Genomic DNA, 21,726 nt, shown 5'->3' on the forward strand with positions numbered 1-21,726 from the left:
CTGGGTAACCCCCTCACTGTTTTTGGCTCAAGGCCCAGGGCTGCGGGTGGTTGGGGTGGGCTGTCGGGAGCTCTCACCTGCCCTGGTCCCAGGCTGACCACTGCCAGACCCCTCCAGCTTTCAGCCTTCATTTCTAACCCCTAGGCCACGTCTGGTCCCGGTTCGTGGCTTCCTCCAAAGAAGGAATGCAAACACGTCAACCAGCCACCGTTCCTGCTGTCTTCCAAGCGGATGGGCATAAAGGCCTACCAGATGATTCTGGGAAGCTGGGTGAGTAGGTCTGGGGTGGGGGTTAAAAGGTGATGGCCAGGGAACCCTCTCCTGCCTCTACAGGCAGCACCAAGCCCTCGCACCCCCACACCTGGGAACTGATGCTCTGCGTGAGCCCGATCCCACCTCTTTCTCCCCAAAGGACAAACACTCATTCCTACCATCTTATTTCTCTAAGGCAGTGACTTCCAAACTTGAGTGGGCACGAGCAACCCCTTGGAGGGCTTGTCAAAGCACAGAATGCTGGGCGCCCTGCCGGAGCGTCTGAGTCTGATTCGGTAGCCTGTAGGGGAGCCTGGGTATTTGCATTTCTAACAAGTTCCCGGGTGATGCCGCTGCTGGTCTGGGGACCACACTTTGAGAACCACGTCACCCCAGAGCCAGCTCACGCTCTTATTTTCCCAGGGGGATGCTCCGTCCATCCTCTTTGTGTTTGTCTTAGGGCCTCAGGGAGCAGCTAGCGGACTTGGCCCCTTTCTCATCCTTGGCTGAGCAAGGACCCCTTCTGTCGCCCTTCCCCTCCCCCGAGGCAGCCATCCCCCACGTGTGTGATAGAGCTTTCAGTGTTCTTGTAAAACGGCTAATAAGTTCTTGGGTTTTGTGTGCAGGCCTTCTTAACTTATACAAATGGCAGTGGATATTGACCTCATTCTGTTTCTTACTCCTGCCCTTCAGTTTTCAAGTGCGCATTTTTTTCAGGTTCTGATAAGCATACAGTAAAGTGCAGGAATCCTAAGCGGACGGCCCCGTGAATTGTCACAAAATGGGCTCATCCTTGTAACAAGTCCCCAGAGCATTGAAGAGCGCATTTCCAGCGCCCCAGGAGCCCCCTTGACACACACCTCCCTCCCCACCAGGTGGCCCCGTCTTGACTTCCAGTAGCGAGGGTTAGTTGTGCCTGGTTTTGAACAGCTGTTTATTTTTAAGTGTCTCCTGGTTTCCCGGGGGGGGGGGGGAACGTTCTGCTTGTAACTTACCTGCCTTCCCCCTGCGCCTCCTCCCGCACCCCCACACCTGAGCTCTCCCTCCTCCACCCCACCTGCTCACCTCCCAGAGTGACGGCTTGGCCTCCACTGTGCCCACACCCTGTCATCCTGCCCGATTCTCAGAGAAACCTGCAGGTCAGCCCTCCACAAGCTACTTTTTCTCACCCCATGCCTGTACTTCCTGCAGGGGAGAGGTCTTCACTTGGGGACCCCAAATAAGGTGTTTAGGTAAGAGCCGGATGCTGCTAGCACAGGGCTGGCCACTGCAGAGTGGGAGGAGCTGAGGTGACATCCGTCTGGGTCCCAGGGCTTGAGCTCGCCCTGCCCCGGGACAGGAGGCCCACCACCGGGAGCTTGCTCCCCCTCGAGACGGGCCTTTCCCTCATGGGCAGCAAGTTCAGCTGCACATCCCACTGTGTGTGGCCCCTGGCATCTTTCTCGAGCCACCCTTGGCACTGTTACGCCACAGGTAACTGACCAGCCATTGGAACTGACCAGGTTCCTGACCAGCCATTCTCCTGCCCTCACTGCTCACCTCTGGGCAGGTTACCTTTCCTCTCCTCCTCTTGGAACCTCTCTGTTGCCGCCTCTCGTATCTAGGACATAGGTTTCTGGGTGGGATGGTGTGTTAGCTTCCCACGGCCACGCCAACAACCAGGCGGCTTCAAACAACAGCAGTTTATCCTGAAACGGTTCTGGAGGCCGGAGGTCCAAAGTCCAGGTGCCGGCAGGGCCGGTCCCTCTGAAACCTGCAGGGGAGAATCCTTCCTGGCCTCTTTCTAGTTTCCGGTGCTGGCCGGCAGTTTTTGGAGTTCCTGGGCATGTGAATGCGTCACTCCCTTCCACCGCTGTCATTGACGTCACTGCCACAGGGCTGTCTTTTCCCGTGGGTCTCTTCTAGAAGGACACCGGTCTCATTGGGTTAAGGGCCCACCCTACTCATGTGGGGACCTCATCCTTACCAATGACATCAGCAGCCATTTCCAGATAAGGTCACCCGCCGAGGTCCCGGGGGTTGGACTTCTACATGTCCCTTTGGAAGATGCAGTTCAACCCCTAACAGATGGAGTAGGGAGCAGCGTGGGGAGAGCCGGGAGGCCCGAGTTCGCATGTCCCGCCATCCTCTCCTTGCTGCAGAACCCCGTAGGTGTGGGCCGCTACCTCAACACCTGGCTGATGGAGAGGAAGGACCAACGGCAGCGGTATCGGTCCCTGTACCTGGGTGGATCCAAGCGCTACCCCTCTGACCCGGCCTGGGACAGGGTCATGCAGTGAGTGCCCCTGGAGCTCCCGCGGAGGGGGAAGGGCTTACTCTGGGGTGGGCTGGGATGCCCTCCTCCCCTGCCCCCCACCTTGTGCTTGCTTCCCATGGGAACACAGCTGCTGCCCCTGGTGCCAGCCAAACAGCGAGGCAGTGGAGAGAGTTCAGATCCTGACCCTGCCTGGCTGCCGGGCTGTGTGAGGCGGGGCGCATCCCTTAACCTCTCTGAGCCTTGGTTCCCTCAACTGTCAGATGAGCGGAGGGCTGTGAAGCCCCAGATGAGATACTCTGACGCTCCTGGTGAGGAAAAGGGACTCGATGCTAACTCCCCCACTCACAACCCACACCAGCTAGGCGCTGCCTTGGGTGGCTTCACCACACGGAATCTCAGTTTCTTGGTGTTCACGACGGGCTTGATAAAACTGGTTTCCGGAAGCCGTTGTGAAGCCGAAGGAAAAACGGTGCACGAAGTGCCACGGCTAACTGTAAAGCAGTGCGCAAATGCTAGCTGCTGCCTTATTTATTGACCTAAGAGGCCATTGGTTGCAGCGTGATCTCATTTTCAGAAATGTCAAAAGGCGAACAAACGCGCACTCTAGATTATTTTGTTGTTGGAAAACCCGGTGAGGGCACGAGGACCCGATTGCTCAGGGAAGACCGACTTTTAAATGCTTATTTTTATCAACATAGTCCCGTTGTGTCTGCCTCCTTGATTTATGCTCTTGGTTTATGTCGGGCGGGGGGCGGGGAGGGGGCTTTTTAAGAAAAGGGGATGAGCGGTAACATTTCTGATAGACCACATGCCTGAAAAAAAAATCTTGCTTCCTACCTGCCCAACTGATCACCAGTTTGGCTGGAGATAAGATTTTAGGTTAGGAACATTTCACCCTCGGAATGTTGAAGACTTTGCTCAGTCGTCTTTGAGCTTCAGGCATGGTTGAGAATTCCTGTGCCGTTCTGGTTTTCTGCCTTTTCCATGCAATCTGCACCTGCCTCTCTGGGAGCTTTGAGGATCTTCCCTTTGTCCTTTGTGTGCTGAAACTTCATGGTGAGATTTAGTCTTAAATTGTCCTAATGTGAGTCTATTTTCACCCATAGCTTTGGGTACCTACCGGGTTCTTTCCATCTGGGACAATTATCTGGGGAAAATCACTTGCATTTGTGTCTTTGGGAATTTCCTCTCTTAGGAAGGGGAGATATCCTGGTGTGATGCTCTGTTTTTGTCATGCTTTTTTGTGTGTTTTTTTTTTGTTTTTTGTTTTTTTTTTTTCTCATTTTCTGTCTCTGCCTTTTCCATCCTCCTCTTTGGTAAAATTTCTTTGTCCTTATCTTTGAACCCTACTGTTGCCTTTTGAAATTTTGGCTCAATCTTTTTTAGTTTGCACGAGTTCCTGAGTATGGGGTGCCTGGGGGGCTCAACTAAGCATCTGACTTCGGCTCAGGTCACGATCCCGTGGTTTGTGAACTCTGGTTCCACTTCGGGTAAGCCCTGCTTCTCTCTCTTTCTCTCTCCTCTCTCTCTCTCTGCCCCTTGCTCACTTGCACCTTCTCTCTCTCTCTCTCTCTCAAAAAAAAAGAGTTCCTGAGTGTTGTGTGGATCCCTTCCTTTCCCTTCCCTTCCCTTCCCCACTTCCTTCCCCTAGCACCCAGTTCAGTGTCTCCTACGCAGTATGTTCTTTAATCAAAGTAACAATGACAGTTTCCCTTTGGTTTCCTTTTGCTCCCAGCCTGACTGTGCTTCTTCCAAGTGCCTTATTTCTTTTACTTGTCTTGCTCCCATTTAAGAGGAAAGCACTGAACACTGCTGTGAGTGTGGGTGGGGCTTGTCAGTTGGCGGCTTCACCGGGAGTGATTGGATGAAGGTCTAGTCGTTCTTTTGGAGGACCCTCAATGTCATGGTTGTAGGTGTTTTCTGTGGGACCATTCAGCTTCTCTGGAAAAGCATCCTGCATCCTGCAGTGGGTGAATGCGGTTACTTGTGTTTAGGCGGAGGAGGCAGGGGAATCTCAGACAGTGTATGGATTTCCACCTACTCCCTCTATTCTGACCAGGGTTCCTCTCTGCCCATCTTCCACTGTGCCTGGTGGGCGAGGAGTAAGGTGTGTGTGTGTGTGTGTGTGTGTGTGTATCTAACATTCCCTCTGTTTTCAGCTATCGGACCTGCGCCTGCTTTTTGAGATACTCTTGCCTCCAATTCCTGGGTCCCAGAAAAACACGTTATACCTCTTGTCCCCTGATATCAACCTCTCCCTTTCTTGTTTGTCTATTTTTAAGAAAAATTCTGTATAGTCCTTTTAGCAGATTGCAGAAGAGAGTAGAGAGAGTAGAGATAAATGCATGGATTCATCTGCTTTGTTTAATTGAAAATCAAATGGAACACTTTAGGGGCGCCTGGGTGGCTCAGTAGGTTGAGCATCTGACTCCTGATTTCGGCTCAGGTCATGATCCCATGATCTGGGGGCTCGAGCCCCGCATCAGGCTCTGCACTGACAGTGTGGAGCCTGCTTGGGATTTTCTCTCTCTCTCCCTTTCTCTCTGCCCCTCCTCAACTCATGCTGAGTTTCTCTCTGTCTCTCAAAATAAATGAACTTACAAAAATAAAAATAAATTAGAAAGTCAAATGGACCACTTTGTGCAAAACCTTTTTCTTCCTCTTTCCAGTCAAGGTGGTTGGGTATGTTATAGATGTTCAACCAGGACCAGAGAGGGGAGCAACTTTCCCAAGGTCACACAGCAGTGAGTGATAGAGCTGGGACTCATAGCCAGTCTTTGTTCCCAGGACAGGGCCCCTCCCTTATACCAATGCCCACGTGAGGATTTGAAGGTTCTAGGAAGAACGCCACGGGCTGGTTCTTTTTTTTTTTAATTTTTTTTTCAACGTTTTTTATTTTATTTTTGGGACAGAGAGAGACAGAGCATGAACGGGCGAGGGGCAGAGAGAGAGGGAGACACAGAATCGGAAACAGGCTCCAGGCTCTGAGCCATCAGCCCAGAGCCCGACGCGGGGCTGGAACTCACGGACCGCGAGATCGTGACCTGGCTGAAGTCGGACGCTTAACCGACTGCGCCACCCAGGCGCCCCAAGATTCTTGACACTCCTCTCCGACCACCCTGTCAGCAAAGCCCCATTCTATATACTGCTTGCTCAGCACAGGCCTACAGGGAAGGGAAGGATGTCCCATCCCCGTTAGACTTTCTCCCCTGAACATCGGCCTTCTCCTTGTGTCCAAACTTCCCCTTGATCCCTGTAATCACATCCAACGCTCAGGTCTGTGAGGTTGTAGGATTTCCCTTGTGATCTGGCTTCGAATTCTCTCTGCCACTTAGCTGTGTGACCTGGGACAAGTTACTTGGAGACAGACCTTCCTTTGAACAATGAGAATGCACTAAAAAATCCACCTTGCGGAGTGTGCACTGAGGACTGAAGGAGAGGATGCATGTCTGTGGACGCTGAGGCAAGTTTCTTGTCTCTTAGCAGCTGCTCTGCCTTTGCAGAATTCTGCATTTTAGTTATAGAAGCGGCAAGTCCTTTGCAGAGGCTTGGAAGGCACATCATCCAGGAAAAGGAACTACAGTAGTTTAACTCACCCCCTGCTGTCAAAAACCTAAGGAAAAGCCTCTATTACGAAGGATATTTGACAGGGATGGGGGAGAAAAAGGAGGGCATTTGAGTCCTGAGGGAGGGTGGGGGCTTTTAAAGAAGAGGCCAAGATGAAGGCTTCTCATGAAGTCAAGAACAAGACCCTGGCCCTCTTCAGCGTTGTTGTAGAGGTTCCAGCAAATGCAGTAAGACAAGAAAAACAAATAAAAAATATAAATATTGGTAAGGAAGGGCAAATTATCACAATTTATAGTGCATTTACCTAAAATAGTCCAAGGGAGTTTATTTTATTTTATTTTTTTAAATTTATTTTATTTATCTTGACAGAGAGAGCATGAGCAGAGGAGGGGCAGAGAGAGAGAATCCCAAGCAGGCTCTGAGACTGTCAGCTTGGAGGCTGACATGGGGCTCAGTCTCACCAACAGTGAGATCATGACCTGAACTGAGAGCAAGAGTTAGGCGCTCAACCCACTGAGCCACCCAGGTGCCCCCAACAGAGTTCATTTTAAAACTGTAAAGATGCAGGGTGCCTGGGTGGCTCAGTCAGCCAAGTGTCTGACTTCGGCTCATGTCATGATCTCATGGTTCTTGAGTTGGAGCCCTGCATGGGGCTCTGTGCTGACAGCTCAGAGCCTGGAGCCTGCTTCGGATTCTGTGTCTCCCTCTCTCTTCGCCCCTCCCCCACTCACGTGCAGTCTCTCTCTCAAACATGAAAAAAACTAAAAAACACAACTGTAAAGACGAAAAGTTTCCTCTGATACTGCAGCCACAATTAATAGAAAACATAATTGAGAGAAAGGAAAGGATCTCATTCTTAGTAGCAATACCAATGATAAAATGCATTGGGATAAACTTAATAAGGTACAGTTAAGGCATACAGGAAGAAAAATATAAACCTTTACTAATAAAGATGTCAAAATAAAGGCTTGACAAACTGGAGAGAATACCATGTTTATTGATGGAAAGACTCCATGCTGGAAAAACAGTAATTCTCCTCATTGATGTACACATTTAATGCCATTTTGCCAAATTTGGGGGGGGCTGTTAAGGAGAACTGGATATATTTATTTTAAACTTCATCTGGAAGAGTAAATATATGTGAATATTAAAAATAGGAGAGGGGTGCCTGGGTGGTGCAGTCGGTTAAGCGTCCGACTTCAGCCAGGTCATGATCTCGCGGTCCGTGGGTTCGAGCCCCACGTCGGACTCTGGGCTGATGGCTCAGAGCCTGGAGCCTGTTTCCGATTCTGTGTCTCCCTCTCTCTCTGCCCCTCCCCCGTTCATGCTCTGTCTCTCTCTGTCCCAAAAATAAATAAACATTGAAAAAAAAATTAAAAAAAATAGGAGAATAATCATCCTATTAAAAATATATTTCCATATGCGTAGACAACACAGTCTGGAGAACTAGGCGCCATCCTGTTGCTCGTGGTTACCTGTGGAGGGTTACCAGGGTCTTTTGCACTTTGTCTGTTTTATTTCTGAGATGTTTAGGTTTTTCAAAATAAGCATGTAACATTTTTATAATCAGGAAAACAAAAAAGGCAAATAGAGGACAAATGCTCTTGAGACAGACTACACAAATGATAGGTTCTCCATGTAGACCCATCTCCCGCCAAGAGTCACTCTTTATTTTCCAGACCTCAGTTTTCCCATCCGTAAAAGGGTAATAGTTTATACCCTACAGGAACATGGTCAGGCTCAATTAAGGCCAATGAATGCTACCGAATGGAAGCCAACCAGCAGGTCCCTGTGGGTGTTTAATTGTGAGACTGTGCATGATTTTCCCTAGGGCTCTGGTCTGACATTGTCCATGTAAACCTGACCCGTTGGGGCTCTTTCTTGCGTCAGGAAGATTGTGTCATGGCACAGTAGGTAGGTCATAAGGTGGGAAAAAGGATTTCTTTATAAGCTCACTCTTTTTTTCTTTTTGACAGAGAGAGAGAGAGAGAGAGAGAACAATCAGGGGAGGGGCAGAGAGAGAAAGGGACAGAGAATTTGAAGTAGGCTCTGCACTGAGAGTGGGGCTCAGGGCTTGAACTCAACGAACCATGAGATCATGACCTGAGCTGAGGTTGGACACTCAACCGATTGAGCCACCCAGGCGTCCCACTTTTTTTTAATGTTTATTTATTTTTGAGAGAGAGAGAGAGAGAGAGAGAGAGCAGGGGGAGGGCCAGAGAGAGGGGAGACCCAGGATCTGAAGCAGGCTTCAGGCTCTGTGCTGGCTGTCAGCACAGAACCCAATGTGGGGCTTGAACTCACGAAAGGCAAGCTCATGACCTGAGCTGAAGTTGGGTGCTTAACCAACTGAGCCACCCAGGTGCCCCTATAAGCTCTTTCACTGATTCATTTAAAAAGTCTGCTCCATGCTTGGTTCCATACAGCAGCAATAGTCTCTCATTCACTCACCGAGTTTTTCATTTTCTGATTTCCTATTTTAATTTCTAACTGTTCTTTTTTGATTTCTAAAATGTTCCTTTTAGCAACACTATTCTCTTATTTCATGGACACCATGTTTGCTCATACTTTGAAGGTATTATTGATTAAGACAGTTTGCCTGATATCGTCTCGTTTTATCAAATCCTTTCATTTTCCTGTATGTTTGTTTTGGCATCAGGTTCCATACCAGAGATTTTTCTGAAATGTCTGATATTTCTTGGCTGTGCATGCGTATCTAACCGAAAATCCTACTGAAGGCTCTGGGGCACTTGTTAATTATGGACTTCTCCATAGGCTGACCAAGCTGCGGATTTTCACTGGGGGAACTTCAGTGTCAGGGTTGTTAGATCTTTTGTCTTTTACCTTGGCTGGGAAAAAACTCTTCTGGAGGATCAAAGCCTGGCTGGCAGGGCTCTAAGTGGAAGAGCCTTGAGGTCTCGATATTTAGTGGTCCAACTTCCACTTGATTCTGTTGTAAGGGTGGTACTCATGATCTCCTCTGTGCCTGGTGTCATCTTGTATAGAAACCCCCTCTGTCTCCAGAGAATAAATTCCCCGATCTTCATCCATGAAGGACACTCATCTGGCTGCAGAGAGTGGGGAGGGAAGCACCCTACGCAGACTCTCAATCAGTAGCCTTGTTTCTGGCCCCACCTTCATTCCTATTCCAGAAGGACCGGGTGCTGCTAATTCTTCAGTCTCTGGAGTGAGAGAATTCCTGAATTTATCTCCTACTGGCTTACGTTTTAGCTCTCTTGGGTCTGCCAAGTTAGTTGCCATTCTTCCATCTGCGTTTTAACTTCCAAAATATTTGTTTCTTTACTGCTGCCTCTTCTTTTGGTTCCCGCGAGTAATGTGCTTTTCAATTTTTATTCCTTAACTCTTGTTTTCGTGGGATTTCAGAAGGGAGAAAAATTAATGTAGGCGTTCCGTTCACTTAAAGCGTGGTGAAATTTCTGAGTTTCAAAGGTAAAAATAAAAATCTTGTTAAGTTTCATCTCGGAAGAGACCAATAACCTACAACTTAAATAAAGGACAATCAGACATGTTGGGGGCTTCTCTTCTGAAACGTGGCTAGAAAACAGTGTTTGTAGAATTCTCTGTCTAGCCAAACGGTCATTCATGTGCAAGGCAAATAGAGACGCCTAAGGATTCAGGATGTATACCAAATGTATCTTTTCTTAAAATATTACTGGGGGGCGGGGCGCCTGGGTGGCGCAGTGGGTTAAACGTCCGACTTCAGCCAGGTCACGATCTCGCGGTCCGTGAGTTCCAGCCCCGCGTCAGGCTCTGGGCTGATGGCTCAGAGCCTGGAGCCTGTTTCCGATTCTGTGTCTCCCTCTCTCTCTGCCCCTCCCCCGTTCATGCTCTGTCTCTCTCTGTCCCAAAAATAAATAAACGTTGGGAAAAAAAGTTTAAAATATTACTGGGGGGGATACTCCAATCAAATGAAAAATGGATTAGCATGGAGAGGTCTAGAAAGGGGAAGACATAATATGTAGGAATATATCTGCCTATGATATGCCAGATAAATGTAACCACCACGGCCACCACCACCAACAAAAGTGGCAATACCAATACGAAGCAAAGTAGAATTCAAGGCAGACATGTGAAATGGGACAAAGGTGAGTAATCACGATAAACAATAAAATCCATAAAGAAGTGATAATAACTTTGAACCTTTACACCCCAAATGACAGTGACGAGCTCCCACAATCATGAATAGACTTGTTTGAGAATCTGACAGTAAGTCTATATAAATAATTATTTGGAGGGTTTGAATAGGTGTATTTTACTCCACGTTGTTTTGAGTTACTCATGGAAGATTTATAAAAGTTGATCCTTGGGGCGCTTGGGTGGCTCAGTCAGTTAACCATCTGACTCTTGATTTCAGCTCAGGTCATGATCTCACAGTTCGGACTCTGCACCCTGCTTGGGATTCTCCCTCTCTCTCTCTCCGTCTCTCGCTCTGCTTCTCCCCTGCTTGCATGCACCCTCTCTCAAAATAAATAAGTAAACTTAAAAAAAAAGTTGATTCTCTAGGAAAGCCTCATTAAAAACTGTCTAAATTTAAAACATCCTACATAGAAAATTTGGGGTCACTGTTTCTAAACATAGCTCAATAAGACAAAACATTAACAGTAAAAGGATAGTCTCCAAAACCAAGTACTTGGAATTAGGAAACACTCTTCTAAATAGCTCTTGGGTCTAAGAGAAGGTCATGTTGGAAATTATACGCTCTTTAGAAATGATTCACAACAAACTCTATATCGAAATCTGTGTAATGTTGTCAAAACACCAGTTGGAGTGGGGCGCTTGGGTGGCTCAGTCGGTTAAGCATCGGACTCTTGATTTCAGCTCAGGTCATGATCTCACGGTTCGTAGGTTCAAGCCATGCATCAGGCTCCGTGCTGACAGTGCAGAACCTGCTTGGGATTCTTTCTCTCCCTCTCTCTCTCTCTCTCCCTCTACCCCTCCCTGGCTCACTCTCACTCTCTCTCAAAATAAACAAAAATTTTAAAAACACCAGTTGGAGTAAAATTTCTACCTTTGATTTTAATATTAACCAAGAAAGATCGAAACCAAAAGAAGCAATCATTTGACCCTTGAAGTTAAAAAAAAAATGAAAACATAAAAATAAAGCAGGAGTCAAGAATTAACGAAGACGAATGGAAACTGGGTGGATGGGGGCGCTCTTGCTGGCTCCCCACCACTCAGTGCTGATGCCCTCTTGTTAATCCCCGTCTGCGGCTGGTCATAATCCTGTGTGCCCGTGGGTGGAAACGCCCACAAAGTCCACAGACTGTGCCTGCCATAGAAGGCAAAGGATCAATGTCAGTGCCGCCTTCCCCGTCTTATACAGGAGTAGGTGAGGCCTGGAGGCGTCAGGTTTTGGAGGCAAACACAATAGGTCCTCAAAGCATGTGCCAGCCAGGCCAGGAAGGGCAAGTGTGGGAGAGTTGTGAAGTCTCTTTTTAGGATGCTTAGTGACAGCTAATCTGTTTCACCCTCACTCCCTAGCCTCACCTGCTTTCTCCCACCAAACCACGGGGTTCTGGGCTTCCAGCCAGGCAGCCTGGGATTTAGCTCCTTTGTGGGAAAGGTAGCCTTTTGGTTTTCATTCTTTAGAGCTATGTAGGCAGTAGGTGTTTCGTAAGGATGCTTGGCCAAACAGTGGAACATTATTTTGCATCTAGCCACCTTTCTGGCTCTTACAACCATGTCTTCTTTTTTTTTTTTTTAACATCTGTCTGATTTTAATGTTCCTTCCTCCCCCGCTTGCTTGCTTGCTTGCTTGCTTGCTTTCTTTCTTTCTTAGGCTCCACATCCAACGTGGGGCTTCAACTCACCACCCTGAGGTCAAGAGTCACCCACTGTACCGACTGAGCCAACCAGGAGCCCAGCAGCCAGCTCTCGTGTCATCTGACCCACCCTCTGGCTGTGTGGACACGAGCACTCTGTGCCCTAGTCAGGCCACACTTTGTACCACTCTCCAGGCCTTGGCCACACTGTGACCTGCTCTTGGGACCTCCCCCCGCCAGTTCCTGTCTGGAAAACTCCTATTTATCCTCCACGGCTCTACATAAACGCGAAGCCTTTCCTGATTTTTCCAGAGAGCGTCTCTTTCTGGACCTCTAGTGTCTCACTGGCATGCATAGAGGGAGCTCGATGAGTACGCGTTCAGGGATGAGTCCGTGCATTCCCTGGTGGAAGAATCACGTCTGGATGACTCCGTGAACGGAACACGTGGGAAACTGCCAGTTTGGTTTGGCAGAAGTTGATTTTTCCTTCTAAGCTTTTTTGCCTGACACTTGTTTATTAGGAAAAATTTCAAACGTACGAAAACGTTGAAAGGATTTTTACCGTGTACACCCATATACCCACCACTTAGATGATGTCATTAATGTTTTACTCTTGCTTTATGACATCTCTTGGTACCGATCCATCCTTCTTTTGATCTGTTAATCATCTTATAACGTCATACATTTCAGGTAAATGGGAGACCTTGAGACACTTCCTCCTGAACGCTTCAACCTGCATATTACCTTTTTAACATTTTATTTTTCTTATTTTTATTTATTTTTAATTAAGAGCTTTTTTAATGTTTATTCATTTTTTTAAGACACACACACACACACACACACACACACAGCATGAGTGGGGGAGGGGCATGTAGTTGACTCCAGGCTTCGAGCCCTCCAGCCCCACAGCCCGATGTGGGGCTTGAACTCACGAACCGTGAGATCATGACTCGAGCTGAAGTCAGAGGCTTAACCAACTGAGCCACCCAGGCGCCCTCCCATTTTAGCATTTTAAACGAAAATCATATTCCTTATCCAGACATCTAAAATGGAAATAATAAAATATCCATTCTTTGCAATAATGGTGACGATTAATTCTTATATTCTCGAAGCATATTTATAAGGTACAAAGTGATTGTGTGGGCATTTATTGTATACCATGACTTTATTATTTTTTTAATTTTTTTTTTAATGTTTATTTATTTTTGAGACAGAGAGAGACAGAGCATGAATGGGGGAGGGTCAGAGAGAGAGGGAGACACAGAATCCGAAACAGGCTCCAGGCTCTGCGCGGTCAGCACAGAGCCTGACGCGGGGCTCGAACTCACGGACCGCGAGATCATGACCTGAGCCGAAGTCGGACGCTCAACCGACTGAGCCACCCAGGCGCCCCTGTATACCATGACTTTAAAAGGTAGATATTAGTCTCAGTGTTTTCCAGTTGAGACAACTGGAATTCGGAGAGAGAGCAGTTTCCTGAAAAGTCGCTGCCCGTCAAGAGCACGCGTGCGCACAGTCTTCAAAGGTTCACTGAGCAGCTGCCCCATGCCAGGCACATCCCGACTGCTGGAACATTGCAGAAGAGAGCCAGACAGCAGTTCTGCCCCAGAATGGCTCCCAGCTTCGTGCGGAAGGCACTCACCCCTTTCTACGGTCACAGGGCAGCAGGGAAGGAGAATCAGGGCAAGTGGGACCCAGGACTTCTGTCTCTCCATCCAGAATGCTTTCCTCACTCTTTCCCCCATGGTCTCCTGGAGGATGAGGCCAGGACCTGGCTCTTCGAGACCGGGAAGGCTAAGGCAGAGGAAATCTTCACTGTGGCTGGTCTCCCTGTTCTCACTCCACCTACCCTCCCCCGATCAGTTTTCTTTGACCTCCTGGGCCTTTGTATATGCCGCTTTGGTGGGAGATTTAGGAGTTTGGCCTGGAAGAGGGGACTCAGGAGGCCAAACTACACGTTTACTGTGCGACACGGAAGGCTGGTGACTGCCATAGAGACCCTATGGCACCAGAGCAAGATAAGGCCTTCAGCTCCAAAGGAAGGCAGAGAGGAGAGGAGGCCATATTTTTACTTTTCCTTTCTTCCTTCTTTTCCTCTATCTTCCTTTATTTTTGGCAGGGGTGGGTAGGGATAGAGGCTTGAGCATATCTCGGGGCTGATGGGCCAGGTAGAAGCCGGTGATTCAGTTGTGAGGTGGTGAAACCCACAGTACAGGCTGGAGGGGTGGTCACCCTAGCACAAAAAAAGATCGACCTAGGAGGAGGGCAGGAGGCGGGGAAGTCATAGTGATTGATGAGCCAATTACGTGTTTGCTAGGGGCCAGTGGTTTTTGCTCAGAAAGGCAAACGGGGCAGGGAGGGAGGGATTGATCTGGAATCAGGTACATGACAGAGGGCTCAGCCAGACGCTGTGGGAGCGTGGTGTGCAGAGGGAGGAGCCAGTCTGCCTGGGAAGGTGGTGCAGAGACAGAGGGCATCCCAGGCTGCCAGCTTGGGTGCAGAGGGGTGAATAAGCCTGACCTGTTTGGAGGTGGCTGAGTGATTGGAGGGCAGGGCCCAGGAGAGGCTCTGGCAGGTGATGAAGCAAGATAAACAGCTACAACAGGATTGCAGCCTCTTCATATAGGAATTTGGCCTTTTTGCAGACAAATACCTATAATTCAGGTCACCAGTAAGCTTTCCTCGGAGGAGGTCTTTGGAAAGGGCCACTTGGAAGGTGTAATCTGGGGGTGGGGCTTGGCTTTGCCTCCTCCGTATCTCTTCTTTGGCACATTAAAAAAAAAAATGGGTGGCCTGCTTTCTTCTATTAAGTTTCGAGAGTTCTTTATATATTCTAAGCACCCATCTGTTTTCAGATGTGTGGTTTGCAAATATTTTCTCCCAGACACTCAGAAGGGTTTTAATGGGAAGTAGGTCTTGTGTTTAAAATAAAATTTTTAATGGTTATTTATTTTTGAGAGAGAGAGCGAGAGCGTGAGCCCAAGCAGCCCTTGTGTTTTAAAGATGTGTTCTGTGGCATCGTGGGGTGGGGCAGTGGGAAGCAGGTAGAGACAAGAAGGCCGTCTTAATGGTCAGGAAAGAGCTGAGGCTCTGAGCCAGGCCAGAGGCCGTGGGATGGGGAGGAGTGAAGACCCACCAGATGAAAGTAAAGACCTCTTTTACCCTGGTGAGCCCTCCCTCCCACCTTTCTTCCTTTGACAGATATTTGTGGAGCACCTATCGAGCACCAGGTAACAGTCTAAGCACAGGGGAAGTATCCGCAAAGAAATCAAAGCCCTGGAGCGCCTGCGTGGCTCAGTTAGTTAAGCATCTGACTCTTGATTTTGGCTCAGGTCACGATCTCATGGTTTGTGAGATTGAGCCCTGCATCGGGCTCTGTGCTGACAGCATAGAGCCTGCTTGGGATTCTCCCTCTCTCTCTGTGCCCCTCCCCTGCTTGCGTGCTCTCTCTCTTTTTCTGAAAATAAATAAATAAAAAAGAAAAATGAAAGCCCCACCCTTGTTAAGGTTACATGTTGGTATGAAAGAGAATAAACACATAAGTGTGTGTAACATAAGGGCTGATAGATGCTGTTTGAGACACAAAGTGTTCGTATTGAAATGTCATCTTCCAAATGGCTCTGGGAGTGGAACTAGAGTTCCATGAACTAGAGTCTTCAGGGGTTCCCTTCAGAGGAAAGAATCAGAAAAATGCAAGGGTCACTGGACTGAAGTCAGGGGCTCTGGGCTGGAATTCTGGCCCTGACTCTGGCCACCAGTGTAACCTCAAGAAAGTTCTCTCCTCCCTCTGGCCCTCAGTCTCCCTCTCCCTCTCCCTCTCAGGGGTGGGTTAGATGACCTTTCAAATGCTAGGATTTCATATTTGGAGTTCTTACAGACCAACCTGAGGGCTTTGATGGGCCAAATTGGTTCTTAAAACCAGGTTGTTTTGTTACTAGAAGTCATCAATTTTGTTCTCCTACCCAACATAGGATCCCTTGGGAAGCACAAGCGACAGGTACCTTTTCATCCCCCATGGGTGCCCCTCCCAAGGATGGGGGCTCACTTCCTTCCAAGGGACAAGTTTCATTTTCTCTTTCTGTCTTTTTAAAGGGAAAGGATCACACCTTTTACTAAAGGGAAGTGCCCTCCAACAGTGGATTACAATTCAGATCCTACTCCTTAAAGCTGCATATGAAGGACATCCTGTGATGACCAGAGGGCCCCAAAAGCCTGAAGACAAATTTGGGGATGGGAGGATAGGAGTGGGAATCTGGGTTGGGGGGGGCGGGTCTTGGAGAAAGGACACATGGGAATGCCTGGAGGGGAAGGATATAATGGGAATGCTTTTGCTGGAGACATCTACCTGGAGGTCACATGGTCTGCTGGGACAGCTGGGGCCAGATACTTTTTGCTATGAAAGATCAGTTATGCTGAGAATTCAAACTAGCCAGTGACATGAACATGGGAGCCAGACAGCAGATGGACTAATGGGGGGGAATGTGGTTGACACTCTTGGAACCTCTTCTAAAGTCAAATTGCTTGACTCCCTGATTATTAAAATCCAAAAAGAGGTGGAAAAGTGTAGTATATGTCATAAGACAGCTCTAGGCCCCCTTCTGGTGCTCTCCATCTCCATCCCAGGATGCTTCTGGAAGCTCAGCAGGGCCTAATGCTACGTATGAGGAGGCTGCTGGCCTCCAGGCAAGGTGCAGCCATTGGGAACAATCGATTTCACCCTTAGAGTTCAGCCTTGTGAGCACACCAGTCTAGCCTATAGATGGATCTGTGGGGCTGTTCACAATGTCATCTTCTTCCCTCACTGTTTTGTGTCAGTGAGAGATTGTGTAGGATGGCAGGAGCGTGTTGTCCCTAGAAAAAAAGGAGGCTGGGACACCACTGCCTCAGCCACAAAACTCCACTCTTCAGAGTGTGAGTATATTATAAAAAGCAGTTACTTTCTCATTTAAGTCAAAATGACTGGTTTAGAAGAAGTAAAACTGTCTTTATGCACAGACATGTTGCCTATGTGAAAAAAAAATACTATGAGTATTTTGATGAGCCAAAATACATGTGGACGAGATCTAATAAGTCAGCTTTGCAAGTTTTCAGGAAATAAAATCAACATATCAAAACCAAATATTTCTCTTTTAAATTTTTTTAAATGTTTTTATTTATTTTTGAAGGAGAGAGAGAGACAGAGCATGAAGAGGGGGAGGAGCAGAGAGAGAGAGGGAGACACAGAATTTGAAGCAGGCTCCAGGCTCTAAGCTGTCAGCACAGAGCCCGACGCAGGGCTCGAACCCACAAACTGTGAGATCATGACCTGAGCTGAAGCAAGATGCTCAACCGACTGAGCCACCCAGGTGCCCCAAAAGCAAATATTTCTATATATTAGTTGTTACCAACAATTGAAAAGCTAAAATGCCATTTATAATAGTCTCAAAACTATGAAATATTTAGGTATAAATTTGACAAAAAACATACATATGTTTACACTGAAAACTATAAAATACTGCCAAGAGAAATTAAAGAAGACTTAAATAAAGGAGAGCTATACCATGTTCATGGATCAAAAGACTCAATATTGCTAAGATATCAGTTCCTCCCAAGTTGATCTGTAGATTCAATGCAATATCAGTCAAAATCTCGGTAATTGTTTTTAAATTGACAAACTGATCCTAAAACATATGGAAATACAAAAGACGTAAAATAGCCAAAACAACTTGGAAAAAGAGGAACAAATCTGGGGGAATAACATTACCTTATTCCATAGTGTGAAATTGGTGTCAAGATAGACAGATGAAAGGAACAGAACAGAGAATGTAGAAACAGCCCCACACACCAATGGACAACTGACTTTCAACAAAGGTGCAAAGACAACTCAGTGGAAAAAGAATGATCTCAACAGGTGGTGCTGGAAACTGTTGAATATCAATATGCAAAAAATAAACTGTGATCAATGACTCAAATCATATACAAAAATTAACTCAAAACAAATCAAAACCCTAAATGTGAAACCTTGACTAATGAAACTTCTCGAAGAAAGCATAGGAAGAAAATCTCTGGACTTTGGGTTAGGCAGAAATTTCTTAGATGCAAATTTAACTGTTATTCTATAGAGGATACTTTGGTATGGTATGAATAAATTGTTAAATTGTGAAATTGGACTTAATTAAAATTAAAAAAATTTTGTTTTTTTCAAAGACACTATTAAGATAATGGAAAGACAAGCCATAGGCTGGGAGAAAACATTTGCAAATCATAGATCTGATAAAGGACTTATATTCGGAATATATATATATATATATATATATATATATATATGTCATTAAGGAAATGCAAATTAAAGCCACAATGAGATACTATTACCCACGTATTAAAAAAGATAAAATTAAAAAAGACTGACCATACCCAGTGTTGGTGAGGATGTGGGACAACTGGAACTCTCATACACTGCTGGTGGAAAATGCAAAGTCATACAACGCCTTTGGAAAACAATTTGGCAAAAGCTAACCATACACCTACCATATAATCTAGTCCTGCGTATTTACCCAAGAGAAATGAGACCAAAAGTCCATACAGAGACTGTGATGCTCCTGGCCACTTTATCTGTGGGCGCCCCAAACTGGAAGGAGCCTAAATGTCCATCAAGAGATGAATGAATAAACAACTGTGCTATATCCAAATATCAAGCCTAACCAAATTGTACACTTTAAGTCAATTTCTTGGTTTTGATAATTCTGTGGTTATGTAGATGTTAATGTTAGGGGAAGCTGGGTGAGGGGGACGTGGGAACTCTGAACTATCATTGCAACTTTTCCATAAGTAAAATGAATTCAAAATAAAAAGTTAAAAATATATGCAATTACACTTTTTATTTATTTAAAAAAATTTTTTTTAATGTTTTATTTATTTTTGACAGAGAGAGAGAGACAGAGCATGAGCGGGGGAGGGTCAGAGAGAGAGGGAGACACAGAATCCGAAGCAGGCTCCAGGCTCTGAGCCATCAGCACAGAGCCCGACGCGGGGCTCGAACTCACAGACTGAGAGATCATGACCTGAGCCGAAGTCGGACGCTCAACCGACTGAGCCACCCAGGCGCCCCGCGATTACACTTTTTAAAAAAAGATGAATTGGCCTTATAGAATAAGTACTCTTTTTTTTCAAGTATATTTGTTGGCTGTGATATTGCTGACAGTCACCGTCAGCATAGAGTAGGTCAGCGATTTTGGAACGCTTGCCTTTTTGTAAGAGAAACCTATGTAACAACTTTAAATCAGGCAGTTCTTTGAAGTACTTTTCCCTTGAAATACCAAGGAGCTTCTATGTGTCCCTAAAGTCACGTATGCTAAGAAGGGACATCCAGCCATAATGGAGTGAAGGGTTCTCTGGCCACCATGGAAAGCTTCCTTCCATGGAAGGGGAAATGCCACAGGAATTAACACCCCCCCCCCCCCCCCCGGGAGCTGCCCTCAGATTTGACCGATGGAATTGGAATATAAGCACCCAGCTCCCTCACCCCTTGTGGGATCTAACTCTGAGGTGTAGGTTTTTATTCTGGCTGTCAGAGTTTTCCCAGCACAATTCATCTCCAGCTGCCCGCAGTGGTAACCTGTTGGCAATGCACATTTTATTGGCTGGCACCTCTTCCACCAACTGGTGTTTTCTTCACCTCCCAAATAAACTACTTACACTGAAATCCTTGCCTCAAGATGTGCTTCTGACCCAGACCAGAACACACAGAAATATTTTTTCTGGCATCACATTGTGTCACCTTCCCACACCGCGGGTTTGGGCATCTCAGTTTGAGATTACTGCTTTCTTTCACAACAATAAGTCTCTGCCTAGCTTCTTACACACCTCCAAGACAGTCCCTTCCAGCGCGGGCAGGCATGCTTGTAAAGAGTCCTATGGATGTTGAGCTGAAATCCGGCTCCTGTGACCTTTGACTTTTTGCCTGGGCGGGGCCGTAAGAGACCAGGAACGCTGAGGTTTGTTGACTGGGTTCTGCTGAGGCCTCCGGGGACCACTGGGGAAGGAAGGCTGGAGGGCTCCATGAGGGCTGGGCTCTTAGCCCTGCCCTGTTTGAACCAAAGTACAAGCTCTGTTTGTTATACGTTGGACTAAAGGCTTTGGAGAAAAGAGTTCCACATCAGGGAAGAGGTTTGCCTAGTTCAGTCTCTTGCAGTCGTCCACGAAAGACTGGGGTGAGTACTCTGGCACCTAAACCTTATAAAAGTCGTATCAGCGTCCAGCATCCCCCTGGTTGCTTGGGAGGCTAGCAGTTTCTTCCAGTCCAATATGAGGTCCTGCCAGGTTGTGAGCAACCCTGAGCAGGGCAAAAGCTGCCTTTCATAGGCCATGTCACCAGACCTATGTCTCTGGCACAACCTTGCAACCTGGACCACAGATAACGTAACAATGAGTGGGCGTCTCACATAGGCAGGCCTGTTGCGACCAGGTAGCTGGTCATCTAATACGTCAGCACGATCAAGCACAGCTTTTAAAAGAGGAAACTGAGGTTCAGGGAAGGAACAAGCTTACCTAGGTTGCACAGCACTTTTGCTTTAGCTAACATAGTTAATAGGATGAGACTTTTCTTGGCTGTGTTACTTCCTCATCAATACCTGAGAGTGATGGTTTTGGCCATCATGAACCCTATGCAGTGCCTCGTACCGTGAGCCCACAGTGACCCCAGGCATAGCAGCCAGGCCAGGTGAGAGGCGGCTCTGGGAAGCCCCTTCGGTTCAGAGCTCACATCCTGAATCCTTGTAATCGTGGGCTCCTCGCTGCCTACCTTGAGCCTGAGCAAGCTGGGTCCTGCTGTTGGCCCTGCTGTGGTCCCTTGGCCCTAAAGAGAGTTTCACCTTCTCTAACTTGACCCTCAGAACCCCATCCAGGAGCCCACCCAGAGTTGCCTCGTTAGGGCAAAAGACCCTCCTCTCACCCAGGAAATTCCAAGGGAATTATGAGCTCAGAGTCAGGAATCAGGATCAAAGGCCAGATATTAGAATAAATGATGTTCCTGGTGCTTTTATCGCTTAGGAAATTACAAGGATTTTTAGGAACCCTGTGCCAAGAACTGGGGACAGAGACCAATATATTTTTTTCCTATTACCTCACAGTGCCCCATTACGAAAATCATTCCCTAGGTCTGCTCCCTAGGGAACCCCATGGGGAGGAGAGGTGATGGACAGGGCAGGATTCAGCTATTTCTGGGTCCCTTGGGTCAACAATCTTCACACTATCTGACTTCAGCAGTTCAAGCTGCTATGACAGCCTACCATAGCATGGGTGGCTTAAGCAGCAAGCATTTATTACTCATCGTTCTGGAGGCCGACAAGTCAAAGATCAAGGTGCTGGCGGATCGGGTATCTGCTAAGAGCCCTCCTCCTGGTTTGCAGACGGACATCTTGTATCCTCAGATGGCGGCGATCAGAAGGAGGGCTAGATCTCTGAGTCTCTTTTTTTTTTTTTAACTTTTTTTAATTTTTGAGACAGAGGGAGACAGAGCATGAACGGGGGAGGGGTAGAGAGAGAGGGAGACACAGAATCGGAAGCAGGCTCCTGGCTCCGAGCCATCAGCCCAGAGCCCGATGCGGGGCTCGAACTCACGGACCGCGAGATCGTGACCTGAGCTGAAGTTGGACGCCCAACCGACTGAGCCACCCAGGCGCCCCTCTGAGTCTCTTCTTATAAGGACACTAATCCCATCCTGGGGTTTCCACCCTCATGACCCAATTACTTTCAAAAGGCCCTACCTCCCAATACCATCACATCAGGGCTTCAACATGCAAATTTTGGGGGTGGGGGACACATTCAACCCCTAGCACCATCAAAATACCCCTTCCTAGACCTCAACAAAACGTATTTTCTCAACACAGC

At 47.3% G+C, this 21,726-nt stretch overlaps 1 protein-coding gene across 4 annotated transcripts in view; it reads left to right on the forward strand.

Annotated features, from left to right (window-relative positions):
* LEXM (lymphocyte expansion molecule) overlaps window positions 1-18,065 on the forward strand; it is a 29,819-nt gene extending 11,754 nt beyond the window's left edge. The window contains exons 9-11 of one of the 4 annotated variants that reach the window (XM_053214107.1): window positions 145-270; window positions 2,394-2,527; window positions 11,877-12,701. In XM_053214107.1, the coding sequence (XP_053070082.1) occupies window positions 145-270; window positions 2,394-2,527; window positions 11,877-12,072 (456 nt within the window). In that variant the 3' untranslated portion in view covers window positions 12,073-12,701. Of the gene's footprint in view, window positions 1-144; window positions 271-2,393; window positions 2,528-2,769; window positions 3,249-11,876; window positions 12,703-15,951 lie in introns of those variants that run through there. The other 3 variants (XM_027059097.2, XM_027059098.2, XM_053214108.1) reach the window with 3 other exon arrangements.
* Window positions 18,066-21,726: the final 3,661 nt, after the last annotated feature.

The sequence above is a fragment of the Acinonyx jubatus genome, chromosome C1, assembly GCF_027475565.1.
Source record: "Acinonyx jubatus isolate Ajub_Pintada_27869175 chromosome C1, VMU_Ajub_asm_v1.0, whole genome shotgun sequence".
NCBI classification, from domain to species: domain Eukaryota; kingdom Metazoa; phylum Chordata; class Mammalia; order Carnivora; family Felidae; genus Acinonyx; species Acinonyx jubatus.